The sequence below is a fragment of the Rhinoderma darwinii genome, chromosome 12 (assembly GCF_050947455.1).
Source record: "Rhinoderma darwinii isolate aRhiDar2 chromosome 12, aRhiDar2.hap1, whole genome shotgun sequence".
Classification (NCBI taxonomy): Eukaryota; Metazoa; Chordata; class Amphibia; order Anura; family Rhinodermatidae; genus Rhinoderma; species Rhinoderma darwinii.
The window spans coordinates 29,840,740-29,861,445 of NC_134698.1; the positions used below are offsets into that span (position 1 = coordinate 29,840,740).

At 42.0% G+C, this 20,706-nt stretch overlaps 1 protein-coding gene across 4 annotated transcripts in view; it reads right to left on the reverse strand.

Annotated features, from left to right (window-relative positions):
• The window catches only part of INO80 (INO80 complex ATPase subunit), a 324,729-nt gene that overhangs the window by 236,615 nt on the left and 67,408 nt on the right, over window positions 1-20,706 (reverse strand). For all 4 annotated transcript variants that reach the window (XM_075844867.1, XM_075844866.1, XM_075844865.1 and 1 more), the window contains exons 3-6: window positions 18,840-18,988; window positions 18,672-18,739; window positions 16,946-17,095; window positions 7,011-7,128 (exon numbers count right to left, since the gene is read on the reverse strand). In XM_075844867.1, coding sequence (XP_075700982.1) covers window positions 7,011-7,128; window positions 16,946-17,095; window positions 18,672-18,739; window positions 18,840-18,988 — 485 coding nt within the window. The remainder of the gene's footprint in view (window positions 1-7,010; window positions 7,129-16,945; window positions 17,096-18,671; window positions 18,740-18,839; window positions 18,989-20,706) is intronic.

Genomic DNA, 20,706 nt, shown 5'->3' on the forward strand with positions numbered 1-20,706 from the left:
AATCATGTATTTGTAGATTATGAATCAAAAGGACTTCTGCTAACCTAGTAATACATTTAGTCAGGCTGATAAACTACTGTGCTGATGTATGTTCAGTACCCCTAATTTTAATCATTAAGATATTAGTTTCAAAAGTCATTTATAGTATTATTGCCAAATCTGAATACATAAAAAGCGTACAAATATATTTCTCACATAGAAGGATAGATATAAACCGATATAAAACAAAAAACAACACAATCGAACAATCGGTTAAAAGTTATACAAAGAGTGTATACAGTACATATACAGAAAGGAGGCAGTCAGTAGTAAAATATATAAAAGATATATTGAGGGAAGTCATGGATTCAAGAGTATTCGCATCTGTAAAAAAACAAATTGATACGATTTGGTATTTGCGTTGTGGGTAGCCAAGGACAGCTGTGAGAACTCTAGATATAGCAGACCAAAATTGTGTAACTTTAGCGCACGTCCACCAGATATGGACTGTGGTGCCCAACTCTGCACATCCTCTGAAACAAACATCGGGCACTTCAGGGTAATACGAGTGAACCTTGGCTGGAAACATATAGGTTGTATGTAGTATCTCTTTGGTTGATTCATATAATGTAATGTGCCACCTGACTTTACTTGCTGTTTCACATGTTTGGTGCCATTGTTTAAAGGGAACTTCAAACACTAAATTTTTTTCCCATCGTAACATAAAAGGGAGTTTTAGATTTACATGAGGTATTGATTGAGCTATACAGGTTTGTTAATGGGAACCTGTTACAAGCATTTCACCTATTCAACTCTACTCACCCCTCGCTGGCCGCTGCTGTAAAAAGTTAATTGCCGTTATCCCCTCTCCTAAACATTTCCCCCAACCGTAAATAACAGTCTGTAAACATTTTGCGTATTTTATGGTAATAATCCAGCAGTCTCGTTCATTCCTCTTCTTATGCACGCCCACTGCAGAAAACTGGCCCGCCCTGAATGACGAAATCTCATCTGAGATGGCGCACGTGCGCCCGTCATGTATGGTCCGATACCCTTCCCTGATTCGTCTGGGCCTCAAATCTAGTTACTGCGCATGCGCCGCTACGGTGTCCCGTTGTGTGCCAGAAAAGGACATCAATGCGCAAGCAAAGGATTTCGTGTTTGCTGGGGAGAGGTGAAGAACGGTCAATCAAAAGTAAAAAGGTGGAGCAAACTCAGAAAGGCTTCAGGAACGAAGATATGACTCTTTTCGAACAAAGATATTACTCTTTTATGCTCATTAGCATACGGCACAGGAACACTAAAAAATGGAATACTAAAAGGTACCGAGCCTACTTAGAAAAGAATTATAGGTTACATAAAAATTATTTTTCAACCACTTCCACCACGTATTGCTGATTTAATAGCTGAAATGCTGGTGACCGGTTCCCTTTAACACTCCTAGTCTGGTGAGTGAATAGAGTCCAATAATTTTCATCAGAGCAGCATTTATCCGAGTTCCTGACTACCTCAGATAGAAAGTGTTTTCTCCAGAACACTACTGGAGGACGAGAAAATTGTGTATCAAGTTAACATACTGACATCACCTTTACCTGTAGTAGGAAAAGCTTAGTGAGACCCCCTATCTATCCACCAAGAAAGAGAAGTGAAATTCATGCCTGGTTGGAAAGATGAAAATTACTCTTACCGGTAATTGTATTTTCCGCAAACCTCCACAACGGCACTCCTATGAGTATTCCCCGCCTGTCGAGGGACAGGAAACAACATGGACACAGAAATAAAAGGCCCCTCCTCCATACCTTAGCCAGTAATAACAGAGTACCTCTATACAATAAGTCAATCTTTAGGTGTCAAATAACAAACCTATTCAGGGGGGGAATCCCGTGCCGTTGTGGAGGCTTACCGAAAATCCAATTACATGTAAGAGTAATTTTCATCTTTTCCTGGCACCTCCACAACAGCACTCATAGGAGGAATAACAGAGGATTTTAAATTTAGGCAAGGACAACTGCCAAAAGGACATTACGCCCAAAAGACAAGTTCCTGTCTGACAAAACATCTCATTTATAATGTTTAAAGAATGTTAAAGGATTAGCCCAGGTGGCTACCTGACAAATCTGGTCAATAGAAATGGAAGCCCCTTCAGCCCATGAAGTAGTAGAATGCACTTTTAGACCTACTGGGGGTGAAACATTCTGGTTTGGTAACAAGAAGAAATGGTCATCTTAATCCACCGTGGCTTTACTTGCTGCCTTTCCTTTGATCTTTCACTGAAATTGGACAAGTAGATGGTCGGTCTTCCTAAAGTCAGCGACTCTTTCTAGTTAACCCAGAACACATATTCTGACATCTAAGTGATGGTATTCTCGCTCTTTGCTGGAAGATGGATTGGGAAAAAAGGATGGTAATGAAACTTCCTGTTGGCAGTTAAACTTTGATACAACCTTAGGAAGGAAGGAAGGAAGGACGGAAGGAAGGTGTCTTAGGATGATTTTGTCTGGGAAAACTGTAAAGTAAGGGGCTTTATAGGAAAAAGCCTGTAGTTCTCCAATTCTTCTGGCTGTTGTAATTACTAGGAGAAAAATGGTTTTAAATGTTAATAGCCTGAGAGAGATGTTCAATATTGGTTCAAAGGGAGCCGTAGACTATACGGATAGCACTAGGTTTAGGTCCCAGGGGGACTGTGGAATGGACTACTGGATTTAGACATTCACACCCTTTTAAAAATCTCTTAATGAGAGAATTCTCTAAGAAGGAATTCAGAGCTCATATATGCACCGATAGAGTACTGGTTTTTAGGCCTTTTTCTAGACCCGTTTGTAAAAAGTCTAATATCAATGCGATGCTAGGTCTAGACGAACTGTCCTATTTGTGCTGGGAAAAGAGGATGAATTTTTTCCAGACTCAGATATATCTTGGAAGTGATTTTTTTTTCGGCTATTTGAAATAGTTGAAAATCACTGCATCAGTAAACCCCATATTTCTAAGGATCATTCGTTCAGCATCCAATCCGTCAGTCGAAGTTAAAGAATCTTTGGATGAAAGACTGGTTCCTGAGGTAGCAGGTCTGATAAGGGAGGGAGAGACCAGTAATTCCCTGCTGCCAGTTATAGGAGAAGAGGGAACCAAGATCTTCTGTGGGCCAGAAGATCTTGGTTCCCCCATTGGGCATGAGGAGTAATCAGAATTACCCTGGCATTCTCTTCTTGGATCTTTGCCAACACCCTCAGTATCAAGGAGAATGGAGGAAAGGCATAGAGGAGTTTTTTGGCCAACTCTGAGACAAAGAGTCTACCTTCAATGGATCGTCCTTGTGTGAAAGGGAATACAATTTTGGGACTTGATAGCAAATAGCAACAATTCTCCCTTGAAGCAAATGGATCTAGATTTGGCATCCCCATCTTTGGGTTATTTGACTGAAGATAGAAGGATTTAATTTCGACTCAAAGAGACACTGCTGAGAAAATCTGGTTATATTCGCTTTGCCTCTTACATGGACCGCTGACAGGGAGAGAATGTTTTTTTTTCGGCCCACATCAAGATTTGAGCTGCTACTCAGTACAGGTTCTTGCTTCTGGTTGCTCTCTGTTTGTTCAGATATGCCATGGTGGTTATATTGTCTGAAATTACCTTTATATGATTTCCCTGCAGAGATGATTGAAGAGCCCAAAGCGCCTCCTTTACTGCTGACAGTTCCCTCAGATTGGAAGTGGCTTTTGCCATGAGAGGATCCCATAAGCCCTGAGCCAGAGAAGAGGATGTGTGGGTTCCTCAGCCTTGACTGCTGGCATCTGTCGTGATGGTTCGGTCTCCAAGGGACTCCCTTCTGGAGGTGGCCTGATATTAGCCACCAGTTTAGTAGCGATACACTCACCGCCGAAGGTACTTTTACCCTTACATCTAGGGAGGTTTTGGCCTTGTCCCATATCTTCAAATGGTAATGAGGAGTTTTTAGAGATACCTGCAACATGTGCATCCACTCTGGGAACTTAGTCCCTGAGCTCAGAATCTTCCCCTGAAAAAGGATATTTCCATTTGAAGGAATCAGAAATAGTTGATCTCTTCTCTGGATCCTTCCACTCCTTAGATTCTTCACATTCTTACGAATTGTAAATACAGGTTTTCTTCTTTCCCCCCCAGGCCCTGGAACATCTGATCCTGAACGGAAAGGGGTTCCTTAGTATCTTCTATATTCATAGTTGCCCGAATAGCTTTTAGAAGACATTCAGTGTCTTCCATCATAGTGCAGGGCATACCGGTAGTATCATATGAGGAGTCTGGGTATCAGCATCACGACGCCGTCGGCGTGCGCGTCATAGGACCACGTCACATTTTAACATGTGACCGAGGACGCTGAGACCCAGGAAGAGAAACGAGATTCCCTGCCAAAAGAATCCCCGTCCGCCAGGTAGCTCAGTACCGATCCTAGTGTCCAGAAGGAACCGAGCACGGGGTTGCCTCCAGCGGAAGACTTTTGCCATAGAGCGGGAGGGAAGCTCGAAGCCGCCCGCGACCCTGCTCACTGCACCATTCGTGAGGGACAGGCAGAGACCAGACTGGGCGGATATTTTTCCTTTCCTGCTCTTCCACAATGGCAGGAGATATCCATGCTTCCCAGAGGGACAGGAAATAACTGGATAAGGTATGGAGGAGGGGCCTTTTATTTGTGGTGGGAAGGTCTTAGAGGTCCGCAAGAGCAGATAAGTGACTATATTAAATTTGCCTTCAATGCGATCCAAAGTGGGGCCTGAACTCCTACTTATGTGGAGATTAATTGTTGTGTACAGACATACCACCTAGACTTTTATGTTGATACATAATTAATCTAGACATACGCGCTGGTCTGTTGTTCCAAATAAACTTACAAATAGCACACTGAAGATAGGTTAAAATATACAGCAGGACTGAGATGGGGAGTATACAAAATAAGTACAAAATTTGCAGAAAGGTGACCATTTTTAATGCATTCATTTGGCCGACCCAAGACAGTAAAGGCAAATTCCATCTTTCAAGGCTAATTTTTGAGTAGTTCCATTTAAAAAGCGTGTCAATAGTGGGAGTTATTTTAACTCCTAGGTATGGTTCAAAATGTTCCGGTTGATGGAAGCCAAAGTTAATGTCAATTAATTTAGAAGTGCGGGGCAGCATATTGCAGTGTAAAATGTATGAATTGCTAGTGTTTACATGTAGAAGAGAAATGAGAGCGAATCTATCTACGATCTGCACCAAATTGAGGAGGGAGTTAAGTGGTTTTGCAATTAGTAAAAACAGATAATTTATAAGTTCGGCCACCAACCTCTAGTCCTCCAACATTCTGATTAGATCTAATCACAATTGTCAATGGTTCCATGGCCAGCGCAAATAGAGCAGGGGACAACCCTGCCTGATGCGTCTTTGTATATAGATAGACCCTGGATTTTGTGACGGCTATTTAAGGTAGGCTAATGAGGATACATAAATAACTAATTGCATTAACAAAAAAGCTGTGGTAAACTAATATGTTGGGGAGCGCTACTTAACCAGTTTGACTTTGGGCCACCTCTAAGTGCGTTGTCTAAGTAGCCTCCCCTGTATCCACCCTTTAACCCCTGTACGAGGATTTGGACTACGCTGCGGGGAGACTACCAGATCGCTACTTCTTGAGGTAGTTTTAGTGTGAGTAGCAGCTAGCCTAAAGTACCAGGAGACAGCGGTGAAGTACACCATGGGTACAGGCACTGGCAGATGATACCGTAGCAGGCAGGTATAGGTCGTAGTTTGCATTTTGTAGCATGTCTATAGGCTCACAGCTGGGTACAGGTTGCCCACAGGTAGCGGGATACGGACCGGTAGCGGGATACGGACCGGTAGCGGGATACGGACCGGTAGCGGGATACGGACCGGTAGCGGGATACGGACCGGTAGCGGGATACGGACCGGTAGCGGGATACGGACCGGTAGCGGGATACGGACCGGTAGCGGGATACGGACCGGTAGCGGGATACGGACCGGTAGCGGGATACGGACCGGTAGCGGGATACGGACCGGTAGCGGGATACGGACCGGTAGCGGGATACGGACCGGTAGCGGGATACGGACCGGTAGCGGGATACGGACCGGTAGCGGGATACGGACCGGTAGCGGGATACGGACCGGTAGCGGGACACAGATAGTTTGTTCCTGCAAAGGTTCCTAAGTCATACCAAAGTTGCTCAAGTGCCAGGTGACCAGTGAGAGTGCTTTAAGTAGGCACTCACCCTCAGGAATTAGCTTGGGGGAATTGTGAAAAATCTGGCCTTTTAAGAATCAGCAAGGGAGAATGCCGCGCCCTATAAAAACTTGTGCAGGAAAGCGGCTGTGAGCAGAAAGAAGAAGAGGAACGTGGCCACGAGCAGCAGAAACATCATGACGCCGGCGTGAAAGGTGAGCAAAGCAGAAGCGTCACCCGCTGCAGACTTTACAATTATTAGGCCTTATGCACACGTCTGTGGCGATTTTGCGGTCCGCAAAATCACAGATCTGTATTTACGGTTGATTTGTTCACAAAAATCCTTGTGTAGTGCATTCGTGTGTCATCAGTATTCATGGATCCCCCCCCCCCCAAAAAAAAAACCAAAACATGTAAGCCTGGTCATGCACGATGGGAGAGTCCATGCCGAATGGTTTGTGGTTATTTCTCCAAGATGTTTGGAACAACCTACGTGCAGAGTTCCTTCAAAAAAATGTGTGCAAGTTTCCCTAGAAGAATTGATGCCGTTTTGAACGTAAGGGGTGGTCACAACAAATATGGATTTAATTTAGATTGCTCTTCTGTTCATTCACTTTGTATTTTGTTAATGAATATAAAAAAAACTATTAACACTTCTATTCCTGAAAGCATTCTTACTTTGCATCATTTTCCATAGCTGCCTAAAACGTCTGTATAGTACTGTATATGCCAGTATGGTGGTAACATACCACCTTGAAGTCTTTGGAAGGCCTTGAACTGGATTTATGCACGCTAGACAATAAATCACATTACAAAACTTTTTTTTGCTAAAAGTTGAAATTACCTCTAAATTTCTTTTCATCTTTAATTTTTCTCTTTTTTGGTCCATTAAGATGACGCTGTTCATGAAATTGATCGTGGGTAGAGAGCAGGCCTGCACTGTAAAAATTATACTGCTGCAGCTGAAAGAAAATGAACATAAAAAAATCAATAAGATGTAACATGTGGAAGAATACATACCTTGGAGCATGGAGACCATATATACACTATATGAACAAAAATATTGGGACACCTACACATTACACCTATAGGAGCTTGTATGTCATCCAATTCTAAATATATAGGCATTAATATGGAGTTAGCCCCTCCACTTTGCAGCTAAATCCACTTCCACTCTCCTGAGAAGGCATTCTACTAGATTTTGGAGTGTGTCTGTTGGAATTTTTGCCCATTCATCCAGAAGAGCATTTGTGACGTCAGACACTGATGATGGACAAGAGGGCCTGGCTCGCAATCTCCGTTCTAGTTCATCCCAAAGGTGGTCGATAGGGTTGAGGCTAGGACTCTGTGCAGACCAGTCAAGTTCTTCCACACCAAAGTCACCCAACCATGCCATTATGGACCTTGATTTGTGCACTGGCACAGTCATGCTGGAACAGAAAAGGGCCAAACCCCAAACTGTTACCGCAAAATTGTAAGCACACAATTTTCCAAAAAGTCTCGGTATGCTGAAGCATAAAGATTTCCCTTCACTGGAACTAAGGGACCTAGACCAACCCCTGAACAACTTCATAGCATTATCCCTCCTCCGCTAAACTTTACAGTTTTAACAATGCAGTCAGGCAGGTTACTTCCTCCTGGCATTTACTAAACTCACTCCTCCATCAGAATGCCATATAAAATAAGCGTGACTCGTCACTCCATAGAACACATTTCCACCCCAAGTTCAGTGGCAGCGCGCTTTGCACCACTCCATCCAATGCTTGGCATTGTGCTAGGTGATGTAAGTCTTGCATGAATCTGGTCGGCTATGAAACCCATGTGCACAATCTAAATTCCCTATCTGTATGTTTTTGGTGTGGGGGAGGAAACTCATGCAAATGTTGTCCTGTAAGGTAACAGAGCTAACCACTCCGCCACCATTCTGCCTTTGCCGGGTCACAACACACAAGTAAACAGGCAATTAAAGACTTTTTCTACTTGTTAAAATAACTATAGTCAAAGATGCTGGAGCGCTGCAGCAATCAATATACTTTGTGTGGCAATAAATAGCTGGTGTGAGCAAAAACGACACGTAAACGGTCCCACTATTGTCAAAGCTTCACATAATGTATATGTAGAAACAAAGCCGTGAGCAGTGCTGCATGAAACATATCACCATAAACCCTGGGCCACAATTTGTGCGAATAGATTATGGCCCTTTTTCTGTTTAGATGCTATAATTTTGCCTGCAGTTAAAAGAAAATGCATCACCTATATTTTTTTTTTTTTTTTTTAAGAATTAAAAGTATATACTAAAATTTAATATTTTTTTGTAATATGTTTATATTTTTTGATCATATATTTTTTCAATTATTATGGAGGCAGCCATCCTGTTTGCGCTTCGGCTCTGAGCTGTGATCAGCAGTTCAGAGAATTGCGTTACAGCAACTCGGCATAAGAAAATGACACATTGCCTTTAATGAGAGAGTTTTGTGGACATGCTGTGTGACATGTGCCTAGGTCATTGTGTAGGGAGGGGAGCTTTTGCCATCATCTATTATGGTATGACATCTGCTTTCAGCATTATAATATAGGTGTTACCTTTCATTGCAAGGATTGATTGCAAGGAGAAAAAAAAGAAATACAAATAATAGCAGCAGACCTGAGAATCAGGTCAGGTCGGTCTCCCACGTACACGGTTATGAAACGGATTAACCCCTCCGCGGCCAGTCCACGTAGATTAACAGGCTGCAGCGCTGGTCCTTGTGCCTCCAGCCCGTTAATCTACGTGGTCCCTGAACAGAGCGCACAGCGCTCTCCCTATGCCCTAAATCTCTTAGCACAGGCTGCTTGTAGCAGCCATAGTGCGGAGAGAAGACATAAGGAACGGATTGGTGCCGGTCCCGATCACCATGATAAACCAATCATGTCGATGACATGAAAGTTTGTTGCAGCAACAAACTTTCGCGCTGCTTGTATCAAGGTTTTTCCTCCCTTCCAGTCAGATCGTTCTCGGACAGCGAGGAAGAAGAAGCACTGTGCCGAGCAGCGCCTGTGTGTCTAATATAAAGACACAAAATGGTTAAAAAAACAAAACAAAGCACAAAACCACCTCCACATAGATGGCTTAGTGTAGGCAGGTAGTCTTAGTTTAGGTGGTCTTAGTTAGGTAGATCGCATTCAGATTAGGTATATACACACACACACTTACACAGGAAATACATACCAGGAAGTTTTAGAGCACTTCATGCTTCCTTCTACTGACAAGCTTTATGGAGATGCTGATGTCATTGCCAAAAGTGCCAATACCTGGTTTAATAACCACAGTATCACTGCGCTGGATTGGACAACAAACTCGCCTGACCTAAACGCCATAGAAAATCTATGGGGTATTATCAAGAGGAAGATGAGACGCCAGACCCAACAATGCAGACGAGCTGAAGGCCACTATCAAAGCAACCTGGGCTTCCATAACACCTCAGCAGTGCCACAGGCTGATCACCTCCATGTCACACCACATTGATCACACCTCAGCAGTGCCACAGGCTGATCGCCTCCATGCCACGCCGCATTGATAACACCTCAGCAGTGCCACAGGCTGATCGCCTCCATGCCACGCCGCATTGATAACACCTCAGCAGTGCCACAGGCTGATCGCCTCCATGCCACGCCGCATTGATGCAGTAACTCATGCAAAAGGAGCCCCGACCAAGTATTGAGTGCATATACTGGACATACTTTTCAGTAGGCCAACATTTCCGTATTAAAAATAATTTTTTAAATTGGGCTTATATCCTATTCTAATTTTCTGTGACACTAAATAGTGTTTTCATTAACGGTTAGCTATAATCATCAACATTAACCCCTTCCCGTCGTAAACAACTTTCAGATTTTAATTTTGGTTTTTTCCTCCCCACCTTCCAAAAGCCATAACTTTTTTTATTTTTCCGTCGATATAGTCCTATGAGGGCTTGGATTTTTGCGGGACGAGTTGTCGTTTTTCGTAGCACCATTTATTGTGCTATATAATGTACTAAAAAAAATAATTTGTGGGGTAGAAAATAACAAAAACACAGCGATTCCTCCATTGTTCTTTGTGCTCCGCTTTTACGGAATTTAATGTGCAATTAAAACAACATGTTAACTTTATTCTGCGGGTCAATACGATTACGGCGATACCAAATATATATAGTTTTTTCTATATTTTACAAGTAAAAAACTAAGTGTAAAAATAGCTATTCTGGCGTTTACAATTTTTTTTTTTTATGGCGTACACCGTGTGGGTTAAATAATGATATATTGTAATAGTTCAGACTTTTACGAACGCGGCGATACCAACTATGTTTATTTATTTATTTTTTTACTATGCTCTAGGGGGGAAATTGGAAAAGGTATTTTTTTTAACTTTTAATTTTATTTATTTTTTACATTAAAAAAAAGCCTGCTGTATATTGTCTTTCTGACAGGCTTATATTAAGCCCTGCCGGATGAGCACAAAGATGGCGAACCTGGGGGCCTAATATTAATGAAATAAAGAAATTTTAAGGTCTAACGTGGACAATGGGTCGTCAGAAAATCGACCATCAGTTCATACTGGGCCTCATGCTCCGTGCACTGTACTCCCACCTTTTCCGCAGTGATGAGCAGAAAGTGTTATGAAACGCGCTTTTGAGATTGCCCACAAAACAATGCTGTAGACTTTGACCGGCTCTATAAAACCAGACCTCTTCTCAGCATGTTTTCAGATAGATACATTTTTGACCCTCTAAACCCCCACACAAAAGATCCCCACACAATAGACGAATCCCTGGTAAAATTCAAAGGGTCGCTTAACTTAAAGCTATATCTCCCTGGAAAGAGGGCTCGATACAGAGTCAACCTACATAAAATGTGTGAAAGCTCATCAGGCTATACATCTGCTTTCAGGATCTATATGGGCAAGGATCGAAAGCCAAGTCCACTGGGTTGTCCTCCATACACGGGGACAAACGGCAAAATTGTGTGTGAACTGAACACTGACAATTGTCTGCAAACACAAAATACAGAAGCTTGTGGGACCATTCAAAAAAATCGTCTGGGGTTCCCACAAACACTTGGCAGCGTTAAATTAAAAAAAGTGGGAGTCAACCTCAACAGTGATGAGCTTCTTGCAGTCAGATACAAAGACAAAAAAAAAATCTTTTTCTTTTAAGCACCATACGCTCAGATGCCACCGTGGGAGTAACAGAAATCGGATCCACCACTCAATCTAAAATGCAAACAGGTTTTTGCTTTTAACACGAACATGGGTGCTGTGGATCTGGCCGACCAAGCTATCCAGGAGTACATAGTAATAACTAATGAGGACGTCGTAGGCTTGGTACAAAAAAATTGCCATCTACCTTTTTCAAGTAGCCACATACAATTCCTTTGTGCTTTCCAAAAGTCTGTCACTACTGACACATTCCTCACACACCAAGAGAAAGTGATTGAGGACCTCTTGTTTAAAAAAAATGTTCCCCCCCCTCACATCCACTAGATTGTGAAGATGATAAAAGACCACTATTCCCTCAACGGAGACCAGAAAATATCTCCAAAGAGCATGCAGTATGCTCTAAGTGGCAAAAGAAGTGACACTTGATATTTTTGTCCAGACTACCCATCAAAGCCAGCCCTATGTATCTCTGAATGCTATAAAACGTACCACACATTGGATCATTTTTAATACCTTTTGATCTTTGATGTCACTGTCAATATTAACCCTTTCAGGACCAAGGGTCATCGATGCCTCAATGACCAGCCCCATTTCTTCAAATCTGACATGTGTCATTTTATGTGGTAACAACTCCGGAATGCTTTTGCCTATCCAAGCGATTCAGAGATTGTTTTCTCGTGACATATTGTGCTTTATGTTAGTGGAAAAATGTGGTTAATAAATTCATAGCTTATTTGTGAAAAAGATCAAAATGTAAAGAAATTATAATTTTTCAAATTTTAAATATAATCTACTCGTAAAACAGATAGTAATACCACGCAAAATTGTTGCTAATTAACATCCCCCATGTCTACTTTATATTTGCATTGTTTTTTTGAACATTATTTTCTTTTTCTAGGACGTTACAAGGCTTAGAACTTTAGCAGCAATTTAGCAAGAAAATTTCAAAAGGCTATTTTGTCAAGGACCAGTTCAGTTCTAAAGTGTCTTTGAGGGCCTTATGTACTAGATAGACCCCAGAAATCACCCCATTTTAAAACTTCACCCTCAAAGTATTCAAAACAGCATTCATAAAGTTTATTAACCCTTTAGGCGTTTCACAGGAATTAACGCAAAGTAGAGGTGAAATTTACAAATTAATTTTTTTTTGCCGAAATTCATTTGTAATAAAAAAAAAAATCTGTAACACAGAAGGTTTTACCAGAGAAACGCAACTCAATATTTATTGCCCAGATTCTGCAGTTTTTAGAAATATCTAGTGTGATAATGGACTAAAGTACCGGCCTCAGAAACAAAGGAGCACAGAGGATTTTGGGGTCTACTTTTTTTTAAATATATTTTAGGCACCATGTCAGGTTTGAATAGGTCTTGTGGAGCCAAAACAGTGGAATCTCCCCAAAAGTGATTTTGGAAACTACACACCTCAAGGAATTTATCTAGGGGTATAGTTAGCATGTTGACCAGACAGGTCTTTTGCTATGTTTATTGGAATAGGTCTGTGAAAATGAAAATCTTTTTTTTCTGAAAACATAAAAAAATTTATTTTTTTTACAAGGAATAAAGAATAAAAAGCACCCCAAAACTTGTAAAGCTATTTCTCACGATTACGGAAATACCCCATATGTGGTAATAAACTGCTGTTTGGACCCACGGCAGAGCTCAGAAGGGAAGGAGCGACATTTGGCTTTTGAAGCGCAGATTTTGCTTGGTAATAGTTTTGTTTGGGGCACTGGCGTAGCTATAGGGGTCGCAGCGGTCGCAATTGCGACTGGGCCCCGAAGCCAGGGGGGCCCAAGGCCCCCCGCACCACATTAATAAAAAGTTACTATAGTAACTCGGGCCGCGGGCCCCTGTTACTATAGTAACAGACTGTACTTAGGTTCCGGATCGCAGCGGAGGTCCTGACGTCAAGCGCTGTGCGCAGCGCATGACGTCACAGCGCTATGCGCCGCGCACAGCATCGAGACGACAGAACTACCACCGCGGCTTAAGAGGAAGGTAAGATTAGCCCAGACTGGCGGGGTCAGACTCCCGGGACCCGCCAATCAGCTATTTTAAAGGGGCCGCAGCACTCGTACGAGAACTGCTCCCCTTCATTCCTGTCACACTGTGAATCGGTGTCGGCGATTCACAGTGTGAGCGAGTAGTGAAATGAAGGGGAAGCAGCTCTCGTACGAGTGCTGCAGCCCCTTCAAAACAGCTGATTGGCGGGTCCCGGGAGACAGACCCCGACACATCAGCTATTGATGGCCTATCCTGTGGATAGGCCATCAATGTTTAGGGACTGCACAACCCCTAAGCCTACGATGTAGCAGGCTTAGGGGGCCCATGAGACAGGATCACAGATTGTGTGATCCTGTCTGCTGGGCCCTGTATCTAAGCCAATCACATGGTAGGCTTAGATACAGGGTCCAGCGCACAGTAATCTTATACTGTATAAGATTACTGTCTGCTGGACCCTGTATCTAAGCCTACCTTGTGGTAGGCTTAGATACAGGGTCCCACAGACAGTATCACACATGGGCCCTGTATCTAAGTCTAACACATGTGTTACTAATCGTTTTTATTGTGTGTTTTCTTACACGTTCGGTCGTTGGACTACGACGGATTGCAGGACTACTTCGATGACGGCTTTTTTTTTATTATCAATAAAATGGTTAATGAGGGTTGTGTGGGGGTTTTTTTTATTTCAATAAAATATTTTTTCTATGTCTTTGTTTTTTTTTTTTTTACTATATTACTACCAGTAATGGCCGCCGGCTGATTGACAGCATCCATTGCTAAGGCGGGGCTTAGAGTTAGCCGATGCAGAGGCGAACACTAACCCCCTTTATTACCCCGGTACCCACCGCCACCAGGGGTGCTGGGAAGAGCCGGGTACGATCCGTAGTGATGGTCGGCCACTGGGGCGGCCACAGGCTGGTATTATCAGGCTGAGAAAGGCCAGATACAGTGGCCCTTCCCACCCTGGTAATGCTAGGCTGCTGCTGCTTTATTGTATCTGGCTGGTTATGAAAAATGGGGGGGACCCCACTTCATTTAAAAAAAAATAAAAAAATAAAAAATTGGAAAGAACGATGTCGGGTCCCCCCCCCCCCAATTTTCATAACCAGCCAGATACAACACAGCAGCAGCATTACCAGGGTGGTAGGTGCCACTGTTTTTGGCCTTCCCCAGCCTAATACTATCAGCCTGCGGCCGCCCCAGTGCCTGACCGTCACTGCAGATGGTTGGGTACTGGTTCGTACCCGGCTCTTCCCAGTACCCCTGGTGGCGGTGGGTCCCGGGGTAATAATGGAGGTTAGTGTTGGCCTCTGCACCTGCTAACATTAAGCCCCGCCTTAGTAATGGAGGTTGTCAATCAGCCAGCGGCCATTACTAAGGAGAAAACAGCACCGTAATTTCAGATGTAAAGGCATGTGCAGGCGTCTTTCGCTGCGTCCATTAAGGACGTAATTGGAGCCGTTTTTCCATGGAGTCCATGGAAAACGGCTCCATTTACGTCTGAAGAAGTGACAGGCACTTCTTTGACGCGGGCGTCTTTTTTACGCGCCGCCTTTTGACAGCGGCGCGTAAAAAAAATGACCGTCGGCACAGACCATCGTAAGACCCATTCAAATGAATGGGCAGATGTTTGCCAACGCTTTTGAGCCGCATTTTCGGACGTAATTAAATGCTAAAACGTCAGAATTACGTCCGTAAATAGGGTGTGAACCCAGCCTTAGTGATGCCCCGGCTGCTAGTGCTGCATTGTTGGGTCACTTAGGAGACCCAGCGATGCAGCTGACAGCTGCGGACCGTCGGCCATGAGGAGTTTGCGGGGGGGCCCAATAAGAACTTTTGCATCGGGGCCCATGAGCCTTTAACTACGCCCCTGGTTTGGGGTTTTACTGGTATTTCAGTTTAGAATGTGGGGGCATATGTAAGCTGTGCGGAGTACATCAGGGCATAATAAGAGGATATAATAATGGGGTAAATAAATAATTCATAGATGTGTGGCCGGTGTCGCACTGATAAATGGTGCCCAATCTTATCCGCTTTTGGACACTGCACAATTTCTGTCGCTATATTCTGAGCGCCAGAACTTTTTTTTATTTTTTTCTCTGCGAAGGCTTATTTGTTACGTTACAATCTGTAGTTTTCATTGGTACTATTTTAGGGTACATGTGATTTTTTTTTTCACTTTTTATTTTATTTTTTGGCAAGCAAAGTGACAAAAAAAACATACATTATGACAATGTTTTTTGTCATTTTTTTTTTTTTTTTTTTACAGTAATCGCTGTGCGCTATAAATGATATTTTACTTTATTCTGCAGGTCGGTACGATTACGGCGATACCATAGGTATATAGTTTTTTTAATGTTTTGTGGCGTTTGCGCAACAAAAAAAATCACTTCTATAAAATTATTTATTTTTTGTGTCAACATATTCTGAGAGCCATAATTTTTTTATTTTTCAGTCAAAAAAGCTGTGTAAGGGCTTGTTTTTGCGGGATGGGTTGTATCTTTTATTGGTAATATTTTGCGATACATGCACATTTTTGATCACTTTTTATTCTATATTTTGCGAGGTGTGATGACAAAAAAAATTGTGATTCCAGTATTGTTTTTTAATTATTTTTTTGCGGTTTTCATCGTGCGAGAAAAATAATATTATAGTTTAATAGTTGGGGTCGTTACGAACGCGTTGATACCAAATATGTGTACTTTTTAAACGGTTCATTTTTTTCCTATAATAAAAGACTTATTATAGGAAAAAAGCATTTTCTGTTTTTGGAACTTCTAACTTGTTTTTACACTAATACAAAAAAAAAAATCTTACTTTTTTTTTTTTTTTACTTGAAGACCTGCAGCACTGATGGCTGCTATAATACATTACACTACCTAGATAGTGTAACGTGTTATAAACTGTCAGCGTGACGTTGACCGTCACACTGATAGGAAGCCTATGAGGACAAGCTGGTCCTCATAGGTTTCCATGAATGGCCTCCGGTTTTGCCATGCAACAGACGGCAGCACCCGCAATGGGTCCTCGGGAAAGTTTGTTGTAGCAACAAACTTTCCAGTTTGGGAAATGTTAACTGGTAACTATTTTATGTGGTATTACTATCTGTTTTACAAGCAGATACATTTCAATTTAGAAAAATTATAATTTTTGCACATTTTCTCTAAGTTTGTGTTTTTCCACAAATTAAATACTGAATTTATCAAACAAATTTTTCCACTATCATAAAGTACAATATGTCATGAGAAAAGAACCTCAGAATCGCTTGGATAGGTAAAAACATTACAAAATTATTACCACATAAAGGACACATACCACAAGACAGATTTGAAAAAAATCGGCTTCGACGTGTCCTGAAGGGGTTAAGTCAGTGTCTGTGGGAGAGGTATAGCCTGCCTGGCGGAGTCCAGACTCTTTCCTAACTAGAGTCAGCCTCCTAGTGGCAAGGGCCTATACCAATGGTGCTGTGTCCCCAATGATATTAACGACAAATAGAATTTCTAGCTATAATAAATATAAAGTTACTCCATGAGCATAAGCAAAGACATTTTAAGTGTATTCAGGTTTTACAGGATGCAGACGGTTAGCAAATAAAATACCTCTTTGTCCTTGTGATATTTGTTCTGGTGAAGCTTTTTGTATTTGTGAATTCTGAGCATGTCATAAAGCTCATCTTTAGAAAGAGAACACTCATCATCTTCATCGCTAAGAGAATCAGAGTCACTGGTCTCCTTATTTAGGAGTATGTTCTATTAATAGAAACAAAAGCAAGTTAGTGAAAATTAAACATATTAATTTAAAAATGCAAATGTAACTGAATCTGGTCAAATACATTAAATAGCTTTTCTATATGTTTTTATATTATATATCATATAACCTTTCATACATGCAGTTATTTTAAATAGTAGAATAAGTAGCTGCCAGGCACCACTCTACTTCTAAAGGGAAACCAAGGATCAATGGGTTAAAAATCCAACCCATCAGACACTTGTTTAGGATCCAGACAGATTTCAGACTTCTCTTGTGGTCTAGGGTACTGGAGCAATCCCTTCGGTCCCTCAATGCTCTAGGTAGGTGTAAAAGTTAATGCCAGTTTCCGTGATGATCTAGTGAAGCAGTGGAGGGGTTATTGCCTCTACTGGTGTTCTAGGGTAGTGGTGGGGCTAATGACCAATTCTATGGAAACCTTTGAAGATTGTATTACAGTGTTTATTGCAACTTTGTAATTTGTTTTTATTTAAAAAAATAATTAGTTTTTGAGATACAGCTGCTTTGTATCCTGTATACAGAGCAGCTGTAGCTTGTGCTGAAACCTGAAGTCAGGTCAGCGGGACTGACAGCTTCGGTGACAGCGGTCCTGCGTGTCTCTGACATGTAGGATCCACCTGTTATCGATCACTTCTAAGTCATGAACTTAGATAGATACAGATCAGCAGCACTGGACAACCAGCATTGGACTGTGACCCTCCTGGGTCACAATCCAATGACCCTTCAATGTAGGAGAGGAAGAAAAGTGAGGCAGCACAACCAAATCGGTGTAAACAGGATAATTTTGTTCGCCTATTTGCTTGTTCGGCCTCACTTTCCTTACTCTCATAAGTTATGAACTGAGATGTGATCAATAACAGGTGGATCCTACGTACCCGCTGCCACCGAAGTCGTCAGTCCCGCTGACTTGATGGATTCGGGTTTCAGTGCAAGATACAGCTTCTATGTATCCAGGATACATAGAAGATGTATCTCAAAAAGTTTACACCTTTTTGTAATAAAAACAAAATTACAAAGTTGAACTTAAATTCAATAATTATTTTTTTTAATATTATTAATTATTTTTTTTTTTTTAACTTCAACTCTCTTCAAAAGTTTTCCATAGCCTCTAATTCTTGCTTACCAGGTGGTCTAGCACAGTGGAAGTGTTAATGCCTATTTCTGTGGTCATCTAGGGTAGTGGAATGACTAGTGATTTACCCACCTCCCCATGGTCTATTGATGTCCGAGGTGTACGGTCTATCTGACAGGAAGCGGAATGTGATTCAGCTTTCCCTTCCTGCCCTATACTGATCATGCAGATTAGTGACGGACAGGGATTACACAGCCGCACAGTTCTAGAGCGCTATGCTCGATCATTAAAGAAACTTTTGGGGAGGAATCAGATACAGCTTCCAGGGCCCTTTGACTAAACTTTGTAGAGATTTTTTTTTTTATTTGTGCGGATAAGCGCGTTTTATATTCCCAATATGTGGTATATTAATTAGGGCACTGAACAAGGATCAAAAATAAAAAAATACAACTAAATATATGAGAAAGCAGATTCTATAAAGTTACTTTTAGCCACTTTCGATTTCTCTTCAGTTTAGAAAAATTGTACAGATTTCTTTGTTCTGATTTCACTTCTGTAGAGACAAAACATGGGAGAATAAAAGAAAAAGTGGAAGCTCTCATAACATTAATATACATAAAAATATGATTTTTAGGTACAGCTAAACAACAAACCTGGCTGCAGGACTCCATTATGATAATTAACTGGAAACCCCCCAGAGATCCCTTCTCTTGATATATCGCCCAGCACAGGTGACACAGGTTCTTCTTTCACCTGCATGGAAGGATCTTCAGATTCATCCAAACCATCTTCACTGTCGTCACTGCAATATTTTTTTTAAACAACTTAATGACCAACAAAATTTGCCAAGAACCCTGGAAAATTAATGCGAATAAAATTGGTTTTCAAATATTGCTTTTTTTGCATGAGAAACTTTAGTCCGGTAAAAAAAAAATGTCTACGTGTCCAAATGAATATGATTGTATGGAAGCAATCTAGGGATGGTAAAGGTAATACAATGGACAGCCCAACTGTCCCTGGAAATCTGCGGAGGAGGAATCAAGGTTTTAGTAAGTTGGATTTGTATATGGAAGATTAGCTGCTGACAGTGGCTTATTAAACGTGCCCTTTGGCAGAAAACATACATGTAAGATTGCCAACTGTACGGACAGTTTTAGTCTCAAATTAGTTAGAACCTGTTCACCTCCCAATCCTCATTCCTCCCGGCAGCTCATATACAGTGCTGTAAGCTGGACATAGGCAAAGAGAGCACAAAGACTTAAATTGACACTGCACTTTCAACACACTTTGCATTAATCAATAGTATAAGCGAATATAAGAAACGTTGTTATATACACTAAATGGATAAAAAGTATTGTGACACCTACACAACCTGTATGTGTGCCAGGCGGAGTAATGTTTTTGGTTTCTTCAGGGCCAGGGAACACAGCGCTTGCATAAGATTTCACACAAAAAACAAACAGTGTTGTCGGTGTGTTTTCGAGCTGTTAACCAAGCCAGGGGAACGGCATTTAGGCGTTTAGACGTCAGTCCCATGTACTTCTATGAACAGCGGCTGTTGCCCCTAATACATGTCCCCTCAGCTTTATAAGCCACATAAGCCTTGCAAGGAACAATAAGTGAGCTCGTCTCTGAGCGGATGGAACTTTTTTTTTACATATCTGTGTGAGCAGATCTCGCCATACTTGAATTCCACCCTCCGCCCCTCATAAAGCAGGCTTACTGCAGACCACAGTGAGGCCTGGGTTCAGCTAAATCACCTCGTATGTACCACAGATGGATCATCTATGCAAAGAAAGTCAGGGACAAGGGTCACACTGAAAGGTAAGTTTAATTAACGGATTCACTGGTTTATGACACATACATGGTAACAGTGTGCCATGCAAGATGATAGTCTAATAGCACAGAGCACTTCATCTTTGATTATTTATTTTTTTATTGGCACACCACACAAAAGGTTGCAGACCTTTGACCTACACATTAAACCTACAGGAGCTTTTATGACATCCCATTCTAAATCCATAGGCATTAATATGTAATTGCCCCCCCCCCCCCCATTTTTGATGTTGGACGAGAGGGCCTGGCTCGCAATCTCCGTTCTTGTTCATCCTAGGTAGTCGATGGTGTTGAGCTCAGGGCTCTGCGGGCCAGTCAAGTTTTTCCACACCAAACTCACCCAACCAAGCCTTTATGGACCTTGCTTTGCGCACTGGGGCACAGTCAGGCTGGAACAGAAAATGGCCTTCCCAAAACCGATCCCACAAAGTTGGTAGCATACAATTGTCCAAAATGTCTTGGTATGCTGAAGCATTAAGATTTCCTTTCACCAAAACTAAGGCCCTAGGCCAACACCTGAAAAGCAGCCCCATAGCATTATCCCTCCTGCGCCAAACCAGTCGGAACAATGTAGTCAGGCAGTTAACATTGAACTGCAATTCGCCAAACCCAGAGTCATCCATCAGACTGCCAGATAGAGAAGCGTGATTCATCACTCCACAAAACAGGTTACCACTGCTCTAG